General features: G+C 42.4%; 1 protein-coding gene and 1 long non-coding RNA gene across 2 annotated transcripts; both read right to left on the reverse strand.

Annotated features, from left to right (window-relative positions):
- Positions 1-494: 494 nt before the first annotated feature.
- Positions 495-7386, reverse strand: FOXI1 (forkhead box I1). The gene is made up of 2 exons (XM_068205593.1): positions 3302-7386; positions 495-2265 (listed from the first exon to the last, which is right to left on the reverse strand). The coding sequence occupies exons 1-2, from the start codon at positions 3873-3875 to the stop codon at positions 1712-1714; spliced, it is 1128 nt and encodes a 375-aa protein (XP_068061694.1). The 5' UTR covers positions 3876-7386; the 3' UTR covers positions 495-1711.
- Positions 7387-9636: 2250 nt separating this feature from the next.
- Positions 9637-10996, reverse strand: LOC137482808 (uncharacterized). Its single transcript, XR_011004220.1, has 2 exons — positions 10301-10996; positions 9637-10171 (listed from the first exon to the last, which is right to left on the reverse strand). It is a non-coding gene; the product is annotated as an uncharacterized lncRNA (long non-coding RNA).
- Positions 10997-11871: the final 875 nt, after the last annotated feature.

The following is an 11871-nucleotide window of genomic DNA, read 5'->3' on the forward strand; positions in this document are numbered from 1 at the left end:
CAAGGACACCACCAGAAGGGCATTTTCTTTTTTTATTGAACAAAGGTTTTAGTAGTGTAGGTAGGCTTTAACTCCCAAGTGGCAATTTATTATAGTGGATTTAAAACTAGGAAAAGCCAGAGCAACCTCAATAGTGGAAAACTTGAAACATAAAAAAAATTCAATAACAAATAAGAATGCAGGAAAATTGCAGTCATGTTGGCTAATTGACAGGTGAAAACAGTGTGCTTTCTGAAATTTAAATGATTGGCACCACTTTACTCCAGCAGGGAAACTCCAAGGGTGATTTTTATTCAGTGATAGTATTTTGCATAATAGCAGCCAGTTATATTTTCCAGGTATGCAAATGCTGATGGCCTGGACATGTCATCTCAGCATCTGACCTTCTGCTACCCTTACCCTGCTCTTCCTCACGCAAATTGCTCAAGTCACACAGGTAAGGAGACATTTAAAGGCTTAGGTAGTGCAGTACAAACAAACACAAGTGCACACTCTTCTATACAAATGCTTTATTAAAAATGATTCTGGGGTTATCCATTTTGAGATATTACTCTACATGAATGTGGAACTCGAGTCAAGTCTTTGTTTAAAAAAACTTCATCTATATTTTGAAATGTTTGTTGCTACAGTAAAGGGTAGGAAAAATAAGAATTTTTTATAATATTTACACAAGGACAAACAGCACGGACTTTTACAAAATGAAAAAAATACAGTACAGAGACTTTTTACAATATCTGCAGTTGATACTCTGAAAGATCCAGCCTTTGAAACTGAAATTCAGAGACAGTTAAACTTCTTACCTCCCTTTTCTTCTTCCCTCACCTCCCATCCCCGTATTCAAACCCTTTACTCAGTAGAAATAATTCACATAGAAAGTTAAGATATAACAAATGTGTTTTCTTCTTAGAAAAAAACATGTCTTAAACATATATATTTATATATTCAGGACAGAACCTGTTTCCCTTATGTGACTAGATTTACATGTGTAAGGAATAAAATTGACCCTGTAATTAGAATTGAAAACACAAAGATGCAACAGCAGAAGACAATTCCAGTGTATTTTGTTATGCTTCCCTGCAGCTTCAAAATCCCTGTTGTGTCCATGATGATGTCAGTTTGCTGCACAGCCAGCAAACCCTGGGACTGGAAGGGGGTCAAGCCTTGGCCAAGGTCTGCACTGCATGAGAGAAAGCCAAAGGCAGCACTCACCATTCAAGTGTTGGTAGTTAGTCACTATACAGTGTTTTTTATTATGGATCCTGCAGTGTTCAGGAGAGCTTTGGCTAAATAAGAACTTGCTGAGCATTTAGTACAGGCAGCCTATACATGAAGACAGGATATTTAGAGGTACCACCACATTTCTGTTATCACTTTAAAAAGCACAGCAATGTTAATGCCACGCCAGAAAGAGCCTCCAGCCTAAGGCAAACTGTAACTTCTCAAGGACTTCTGTAGAGGACCCTGGCTGGCAGCTGTACAAGCAGTATCTAAGGAGAACTTTTCACTAGTCTTCCTCTTAGGATCCCTGATTTTCCATGAGCAGCTGCTGAATATGGAGTGTTTATGATTTCAGTATAATGGGTAACAAGTTTGTGGCTGTCAGGAGGAGGATGCGGTGTGGCCCTAGAGACAAGAGGCTAATGCTAATCACCTGCCCTTGGGTCATTTCCTCTCATAAATAACTATCCTTTAGTGTCCTAGAATCCTTCATTTAAACCTCTGTCCCTTCCCGGGAGTACAGGGTGTTGTTTGTGCTGAGGCTGCTGTAAAAATGGGTGTTAAACTGGTTGAGCACCGAGTTGCTGTGGCCAAGGTGACTGGAAGGCATGGAATTGGACCAGTCTGCCACACCATGGCTGGGAATACTGGAGAGTGGGGAGTAGGAATTGAAGCCTACCATGTTCTGCCCCATTTTGTCAATGGGTTCAGAGCTGAGTCCCACGGGGCCGGAGCGGCTCCCCGAGTTGGAGCCATGGACATAGGCGGTCATGCTGGAGAGGAAGTTACTGAGGCACGGGCTGCTGGAGGAGGGAGGAGGAGATGCTTTCTCAGGTGAATTGTCAGTCCCAGCTGATGAGTTTTCCAAGATATCCTGATGCTCTGCAGCTTTGGGGCTGCCAGCCAGGGTACTGTCCTCGGATTTTTCAGACGCAAGAGCAGCAGCACTGGCCTCAATGTCAGACTTTCTCTTCCGCTTCCTGCGAAAGTTTCCATTGTCAAACATCTTCTCACAGTTTGGGTCCAGAGTCCAGTAATTCCCTTTTCCTGACCAAGGAAACAAACCCACACTTTTAGTTTTAAAATATGCACACAAGCCAAAAAAAAAAAAAAAAAAAAAAAAAAGGCAGTAATTTAGGGCTTTACAGTGCGTCTCTCATTTCACAGAAACAGAACAATTGCATGAGCAATACACATGTATTTTTAGTCACTCAAAAGTATAAGTCTATTGAATTCAGAAAAAAGGTTTGAAGTTTGGGTTCTACCCTTTAGTCCCGACTCTTCACACAGGCAAAAATACAAGTAGAGTCACTAAAATGGGCTTTTTGTTTTGTTTTCTTGGTGAGGGAAGGAGGTTTTCAGTATACAGCTGGTCTTCTGAATTTATGGCAGAGAGTAATCAAATCCCACAGTGGGATCCCACTCCAGATTCAGTTGGGTAGCATAGGTTTCTAATAAGATAGAACTAGACTTTTGGCCCTCTACAGCAGAATAATTTCAATGAGTTTTTAATATTCTTTATGGTTCTTGATGGTTCTTATCAGCTACTGATAGGAAACCATGAAAAAAGGAATATCTGACAGCCTACCAGCCAAATGATTGGTAATGACAGAGGTATCATTCCAAGGAAAACACTAATTGCAACAAACAAAATAAAAGCAGCCTGCTCTTCTCTTGAGAATTAATGCTGACTCCCCAAAGCCATTGGATTTCTTTGACAAATCCTCTTCCCTTGAATTCCCTGTTAAGTTTGACACAAGTCATGCATTACACCAAACGGGTATTGAGTGTGCCTTGCCCAGTTAAATGTTCCTGTGCATGCTGGGTCTCATGCTCAGCTCATTGATCCATTCTCAGGAAGACCCAGGGCAGGACAGAATTCCCTTCCCTGCAGAGATCTCACAGCAGCACTGATTCCCACCTCAGCTGTGCACAGCTGCTCTCTAGTTCAGCCTTTTGAAAACAAAGTGCTACTGTGTCTATGTCCTGTATCTGGGCTTTTATGTCTCTTTACAGTGCATTGGGTATCTTAAAATTCCTCAAGTTTAGTTAGAGGTGGGGGAAAAGGGGGAGAGGGCTATACCTGGATCATCTTCATCTCGAGGCACCTTCTTGAAGCAGTCGTTGAGAGACAAGTTGTGCCGTATGGAATTCTGCCAGCCAGCTTTGCTTTTGTTGTAGAACGGGAAGTTGTCAGCCACGTACTGGTAGATCTGGCTCAGAGTCAGCCTCTTGTCAGGTGCCCCGTGGATGGCCATGGCAATGAGGGCAGAGTAGGAGTAAGGTGGTCTCACCAACTTCATGAGCTCCTCTTGGGACGGGAGGGGAAGCCAGCCAAGGTCGGTTCCTCCCAAGCCGTGCACGTTGGGCAAGAGCTGCCTCTGCATCCCGTACGACTGCGGGATGAAGGGGCTGGCGTTGGAGCCTGGCAGGTACGGTGGGGGGGTGATGGAAGGTCCGTTTAGCCAGAGGTAAGGATTGGGAGTGCTGCTGTAATCTGTCGTCTCAAAGGTGCTTGGTCGCTGGGGACTCGGGACGTTCTGCGGATGGAAGAAGTTCTCGTAGTAGATACTCATCTCCGGAGGCTCTTGGCCGATATTTGGGAACTGTGGGCTGCAGCGTGGAGGGGAGTGAGATTGTGGGTCAAAGAAGCTCATGCTCTAACCCAGGCAGCTGGTGAGCTGTGACACACCTGTGCTAGTGCTCCTTTCCCGGGACAGGTGCATCACCTGTGCCCTTCCCTAGGTACTTATGCACCTGTAAATGTTTCAGCCTGTGCTGCAGGCTCCACCCCACAGCCCTGAGTGGCTGCAGATGAGGACGATATCCTTTTTGGAATGCTGGCAGTCCCAGTCAGTCATTGATGTCACATCAACCAAACGTGAAAGTTACAACTGTTTATCTTCTTAAATGAATGAAGGAATTTTCCACTAATGTGATGCACATGAAGAAAGCCTAGGGCTTCTTGAAGTTAAAACTCAGAGATCCTCCTCTTTCTACCTTTCACAGTGAAGTTTTAGCATTTCTTATTTTTTTCTTATTAAAGAAAAGACATTTTGTGCTGCTATTAGTAACAGCTCAGAATGCAAAAGCCATTGTTCTAGTCAATGAAACAGTAGAGATACATACTTAAAAAAAAGAAGAAAAGAAAAAAGAAAAGGTCAAACCTTTTCCTTTTGTAACTTTAATTGCAGACTTGCTTGTACTTCCCCCTAGGCAATCACAGTACTACAGGCAAATTCTGTGGCTGGTTACTCACGTGAGTAATCTTACTGATATAAATGGAATTAACTCCCTAAAGTAAGGATTAATCTTGTGAGGAAAAAATTTCAAGCTTAATAATCAAACCATTCTTTAGAGCTTAAATTGGTGAACTGAGATGGGAAATCATTATGTTTTGCTTCCTCTTTGCTGCAGGATTGGTGCAGAAAGCTCATAAAACCTCTCAGCACAACTTCCAAACAGGAAAGCAGCAACAATGTTCAGCACAGTTCTTTTTAGCCAAGTTCCAATAACTTCATCTGTAACTATACAGACAAGTCCTTAAAATTATGTAATAAGGAAAAACCTCTAGCCCTTTTATGATTTGGACAAATCCTTAGTGCTTTGCATGGCACTCTGCATGTTTGAAGGAGGAAAGGGCAGAGTTGCAATCTCACCTCTCCTGTCTCAGGATGGCAGCTCTTCACTGCATGGACGCCTGCACTGGAGCTAGAGCAGAGCTGCAGTTCCCTTCACAGTCATAGCTGCATATTTTTCTTGTGATTAAGCACACACATCATTTAAAACTTGCCTCAGCCTTAATACCCGTGCAATAAAGAAGGTCATGGTATGACAGGGCCTTCCAGATAGCTCTTGTTCTATAATTTCTGCAGAAACAACAGTTTTGACTCATGGATTTGAATTTCTGGCTGTACCAAAGGCCTTTTGCTTAGTCACACATTCGCCTTCATCTTTTTTGTGGCTACAACCATCCCAAATCCCCACTCGATAAGAATTAGTGATTCACTAATGTCATGTCCATATTGGTGCTTTGAAAGGTATGAAAAATATTCCACTGGGAATACTGCTGAAATATTGAGTACAGAATGACAAAGCAAGCCAATTTGCCAGCTCAGAAGTGCAGCTCTACAGCTGTTACTTTAAAAATCCATGCATTCACTGCACAGAAAATCATTTGTACCACAACAAACAAGCTGTTACTTTAATTTGAATGGCTGAGAGCTCAGAATATGTAAATGCTAAATAACCTGTTGAGAGACACATATTAAACAGTCAACAGTTAAGTGGAACGTGGTGGGACTGGCTTATTTTCTAAGTGACAACTGCTGTGCAAAAGGTGACTTGGACAAAAAAAAAGAAAGAAAAAGAATTATTTTTCAGGAGCTCATAATGTGAGTGCCTCCCTCCTCAAGTGACTAATCTGCAATAATCTTTTTCACCATAAGAATCTGAGTTACAAACATGCAAAATGCTGTTTGAGCAACATCCCTGACAGCTTCCTAGTTAATTTTCTAATATATAGATGTATTTTAAAATTATATGTGTATTCCTGCAAATATTGGTACAAATATTGTTAATAATCCCCCTTCATTTACAGAAGAGTCAATAGAATAAAACATTTAAGAAACATGAGTAAAACCACATTTACAATTAACTAAAGACCCAGAATACAGTGAGAAAAGTAAACATAATACATTTTGACCTGCTCAACAAATTAGATTTTTGCCAAAAAAAAACCCTTGCAAACAAAAACAAGAAAAACTGGTAAATTTATTCTAAGAAGTAAAAATTCAACTAACTGCATCATGGACTTTGATGAGTGACTTTTAATACTTATTCCCTGAGGTGCGCTGCATGCATAGTTACAATAAAAATACACTCGAGTGGGTGCTGAGTGAATAGAGGCTTTGAAAAAAGCCCAGGCTTTACAAAGGGCAAAAGCATTACTGCTGCAGCCCGAGACTGGTGTGTAGAATTTCCTCTGCCAAGGACTCCTGTGAAGTTCTGTGCAGGGCATGGAGCAGGGTGAGCCCGAGCTGTGCTGTGCCAGGGGATGCCCAGCCCTGCCAGCCCTCCCTCCTGAGCAGTGTCCCACAGAAAAGCAGGGACAAGGTTGAGGATGGCAAGTGCTGCTTTTACAGCAGGGAGGTGCAGAGACACCTCTGGGCTGCTGCCCACGGAGCTGTGAAAGGGGGGCAAAGTCTGATCCCTCCCTGGCATGGCTGAGCTGGCACGGCTTCCAGCAGGGACACGATCCCATCAGCAGCACTTCCCTTCAGCTGGCTGGGCCTGATTTACTCAGACCAGACTATAAACAGTGCCAGGAAAAAGGCACTTTGCCAGTACTCTGGGCACACCTTGCTGCTGCAGGGTCACTGCAGCACACGCTCCCGGGCAGCTCTTCTGCTGCAGATGCTCCTTTGCAGGCAAGGAGGCAGCAAGGAGAGAATCAGCTCTGTTCAAGCTGTGGTGGCTGATTCAGAGCTGAAGAAAATTGAATCTGACCAGGAATATTGTCCTGGGGTCTTCACCACTGAGAGTCTTCCTTTTGGCAGGGCTGAAAGAAGGCAGCAATCCCAGAAGTGGAGAAAAGAGAAGGAAAACTGGTGAAGCTTCTCCATATATAGAGGCTGGAAAAAGGTGGCATGCTGACCAAGCCACACAAACAGATCTTTTTTAGGGATTAAAAACTGCAAATAAATTGGAGGCTGCTGCTGGAGAAAGTTTAATAATCATTATTTCCAAATGCATTGGGTCAGTAAGGTCTGACTAGGCAGGATGCATTATATTTTTAACGTCTTTTTTACTGCAGTCCAGTCCTGCATGGCCCTGAGTGCATGTCTCTACCAGCTGGAAGCCTGGTCAACCACAGATTGTTGTCAAACCAAAGACTGTTGACAACTCTTGCGTTATACAAATATTTGCTCCTCTCAATTTCTTGAGTGAAGCTCCAAAATCTGCAGGGCTGAGGCTGAGCCCATTGTTTTCCATAGGATTTTTAGGTCAGCTCCACGTACCCCTCTTCTCCAGCCAACAGTAATATTTCTTCACACTGACTACCCGTCTAAAAAAGAAAAGATAATATCTGAAGTCTTGGGTTAAGAAAGGTTCAGATAAATTTCATTTAAACTCAGATAACTCAGCATTTCTACTTATACTCCACAGTAACCTAAAATGCAGTGTTTCTGAAATGCAGTGACTGGGGAGAGGTGTGAACACACCAGCACATGGTTCACACAAACGATTCCTGTGGTCACAAAGAAGAGGAAAAAATTGTTTTTAAAAGAAAAGGGTCCATATTAAAGTCAATACACCAAGCAACCCGCCTTGTTTCAAGCAATTCACATCCTGAATTCAGAAACAGGTCAGTATCCATCAATAAGACATTTTCACAAAATGAAAAATTCTCTATGTTCTCAGTTGCCCAGTATATTACTTTTAGAAGTCTTCATGTCTTATTCCACTAATCATCTGCCCAGCATATCCACAAAATAAACCACACCATGAGAAGGAACAGGCTGTAGCAGCAAAGCAATGTCATCTCAAGGACATTACAAAAGAATAAGAAATGAAAAATACAGTGCTGCAAAACAGGGGAGCTGAGCTTTATTTCTAGAAAGGCAGGTCGAACATTAAATTAATGGAAAAGGCAATATCATTTGGATCTGTGCCATAAGTGTTGCAATGCTAGAATGTCCCTAGACTTTTCAAGCCTTCCAGAACAAAAATCACAGTGGATTTTTGAAGCAACTTTAAAACTGGGTTTTTAGAAGGTTGCGAAACCTTTTAAGGGCTCATAGCTGCTCTCTGACATGAGAATGATGACAATAAAAGCAGGCATAACTCCTACCTCCAAAAAGGCCTTGTACCATCTCCTAACATATAATAAATATGGTAGAAAGGATTAGGTGTCCCTGACTGGTTTATCAGTTGTGACAGGCACAGGCAGGCAAGGAATCCATAGCTTCCCTTTGGCTGCCACGGGATCTGCTGTGCTGAGGGACACAGACGTGGTCACATCTGCCACACAGGGGCAGAATCACTCTGTGACAAATCCTTCTCGTGGTAGAATCCGAGGTGTCCCTCCCAATTATAGGAATTAGTACAGCCACAGACCCTTCAATCAATCATACTCTGACAGCCTCAGTGCTGCTGCAACTCCCGAGCAGCCAACGGGGTTCCCTCTTTCAGACCATCTGCTTGTTCTACTCTCACCACAAAACGTGTTTATATGAGAAATCAGTGGTGCTAAAATTAAATGAGGTCTTGTATGAACATCAACACATGTATCAAAGAAATTAATCTGTACACACTTCCAAAACCCTTCCAAGTTTAAATTCTTGTGCATTTCAATGAAATTAATTCATTCATTTTAATGATTTATAGACAGAAAAAGTAACATGCTTTTCTTTCTTTTCTATAGAAAGAAAAGCAACATGCTACTGCTTTTGTTTCAGTCACATTTCAACGTCAAGGTATTTGCTGGTGAGGATAAATCAGCTCCTCCCTCTCCACCATTCAAAAGGAGATTTCATTGAAAAGACACTTTAGAACCACAGAATTTGTCAGAAAACATAACTTCCTTTTTTTTAAGGAAAAAAGTTTTTTCAGTGTTCTATGCCCTTTAGTATTTGTACGACACAAACACTTGGGGAAAATGAATTAGAAACCAAAGCTGGAACGCGAATGGGTGCAAGAGCCGGGACCTTGTCTGCGGACGCACCCAGGCACAGATAAACTCCAGGCTGTTTTATCGCAGCCGGGGTTTGAGTGCTGTGAGCTGCCATGAGCCGACCTGCCAACAGGGTGATGTGAATCCTGTGACTCCTGCCACTCCAGGAGCCACGCTGCGTTTCACGGTGCCCGAGCAGGGCGAGCCGCGACACGGGCAGGGTATCGCGACATCCTGTCGCCACCCGGCGACACTGCCTGGGAACGCACAGCTGCCCTGGGATCCTCCTGTCCTGCTGCCACTGGCCAGGCTCACCTGGATCTATCAAAATAACCCATTCTATATGGAAACACTTGAAACCCTTTCCTCTTAGAATCCTTCATTTCCTTGGAGTTCTGTGTGGAAATTCTGGTAGATTTAGAGATGTCTTAGTTTTAGTTTTCTTTTGCTTTTTTTTTTTTTTTTTTTCCCTCTTCTATTTCCCCATCCTGATTTTCAATATTCATCTTTTCCTGTCTTGTGAAATTAGACCAAATGCAGTTGTAAAAGAAAGACTCTTGGAATTCGGGGACTGTGCACTAGTGCTACCGTGTGTGTCAAAGCAACCAAAGAAAGATTTTGGATTCCTCAATATTTGTAGAATCCAGGTATCCAGTCATAACAACCTTTAGTGTAGAATAAAATACTATACAAAATACAAGGTTAAAAGGTCTGCATCTAAAGTTACTCTATCCAGGGCTGTATTCTTATATCCAAAAACATACAAATAAACATTTCACAGGAAGTCTTCCCTCAAAATATCTGTCAAACATGGAGATTTGTTTAGGCTTTTTCTAGTTACAACAGTACAAGACTCCTGCTACCTCACCTACATAAGCCTTTTTTGGCTGCTGGCCTGCCAGGACATAGATTCCTTAAATGAGTGTTTTCTGATGCCCATCACCTGTCCTGTGCTTTTTGAATCAGTCACCAGTTAAACCCACGGTGACACCATCAGCAGCCACCTGCCATGAGCTGAACTAATCCAAGCACTGGCAAGGCCTCAAGGGTTAACTGAGAATGAGAGATCAGTCATGCCTGCCACATGAACCCGGTACTAAATGCAGGTTGAATACCCACACACAGAATGGGGCATCTGGAGCTGCAGGATGCATTAATACACATGAAAAAATCATTATCACAGACACTCTATCTGTTCCAGCTCAGACACTCACAGTGGCTGTCTCATCACTGGCTCAGCCATAGGAAAGATCCCTCACACAGAAGCTGTCAGCTATCCTGGAAGACAAAAAACTACATTGAAAAAAGATAATTCTGTGCAAAACCCAATCAGATCAAACTGCCCTCACTTTAAAGCCGTGGTTAAATTTATCTAACATTTAAAAGTTTATGAAATCTGTGGCCTACCCGAGGTTTGTTTGCAGAGCAATTCTTCATTTACAGTGTTAATCTTTAGCACCTGCTGCATCATAAGAGCAAATCAGAACAGAAAATTACCCAGAGTCAATAAAGAACAAGTCCTCTCCTCACCCCAGAGCAGTAAACACTGCCAGTGCTGAAGTCCTTCCAGCTGAGGGCAGCCCCTGGAGTGTTGCTCAATGTTTCCCTTCAGAAGGACCTTGAATGCCTAAGAGCAAGTAGGAACAATGTTCTGGCAGGGAAATAGAAGTTCTATGCCGTGATTTCTCCAAGGCACCCAGGACAGGAGATGGCTGCAAGCTTTTTTTCATGGAAGCTTCCATATTCCTAAAAAACCAGAGAGATGCATCTAAAAAGATGGACATCTCTTCATCCAAAAAATGTCGAGGGAAAGAATCCTTAAATTGTTTAGTTTTCTTCCCTCCTCAGAAACAGTTAAAAAAATGGGTGCTGCAAAACAGAAGTTGGCTTTAAATTCACTGATTTCTCTTGATTTCTAAATGAGAAAAATGCTGTGTTTGGTTAAGTTATTCTTTTTATCTTCCTCTGCTCTGGAGAATTGACCTGTGCTTTTGTTTTAAACAGAATGCCCTAGTTCTGGATGATTGACATTGGCATATGTGGAACCAGTCTCTGGGATAAATTCTTCATCATTTGAATAGTTTTGTTCTGAAGCTAGAAAAAAAAAAAAGGATCCTCTGGTATTTTTATGACACTTAAGTTAAAATCCTTGAAAATAGCAGAGGAAGTGAGCAAGAGAATTATGTGGTTGGACAACTCCTGGACCTTGGTTGACTTAAACAGAAACCAGATTTAATAAAATATAAAACCACTTTCTCTGTCCTATCATGCTATTTAAAAAACGTATTTAACACCTCTTCTTTCTAAAAGTGCCCTCACCCCAGGGTCAAGGTGGAACAAATGAAAGCAGAGATCCAATGATGTGTAACATGTCAATGGAGTCCCCACAGAATAACCAGTGTGGCACCAGTACCCCCACTGGGGACTGGGAATTGTCAGTCTTTAAGGTCTTTTCCAACTCAAACCTTTCCATGATTCTCCTCACCCACAATTTCTACTGTCTAATAAAGAAGGTTACAGGCTGTGTGTGATAGAGATAAAAGTTCAATGTCGAGCAGGTACACAGGTCTATCACACATTCGAGTTCCAGAACAATGTGTTCCTAAGGTCTGTAAAATCTTTAATAAAACTCTCCTTCCTCCTCAGAAACTTGATCCTTATTGACTTAGACTCTGACCATTTTCCTATAGCTCACACCAGCTAATTTTTAATGAGATTTTAAGGGCATTAATTTCTCCCCAGAATGAATATTTAAGTCATAATTTCATAGTAAGAACTTGGTATGATTTCATGGCACAAACAAGGGCAGGCTGGATACCCAGGTCAGGTGAGGATACTCCTGAGTACCCTGACGTGGGTAAATGCCAACATTTGCTGTGCAGACCTTGTGCTGCACTGACACAGTGGCTCCTGGGGCTGGACCAGCACCTCTAATAGGTGTTACAGTCCACAGAGACACCCAGGTACCTGTGTCTGGG

The sequence above is a fragment of the Anomalospiza imberbis genome, chromosome 15, assembly GCF_031753505.1.
Source record: "Anomalospiza imberbis isolate Cuckoo-Finch-1a 21T00152 chromosome 15, ASM3175350v1, whole genome shotgun sequence".
Lineage (NCBI taxonomy): Eukaryota > Metazoa > Chordata > Aves > Passeriformes > Viduidae > Anomalospiza > Anomalospiza imberbis.

Bases quoted from the DNA above. Each gene is read 5' to 3' on its own strand.
- FOXI1 (XM_068205593.1), bottom strand. From the start codon at position 3,875: ATGAGCTTCTTTGACCCACAATCTCACTCCCCTCCACGCTGCAGCCCA. The intron at 2,266-3,301 runs GTATAGCCCTCT...TTCCTTGGTCAG, and splicing joins TCGAGATGAAGATGATCCAG to GAAAAGGGAATTACTGGACT.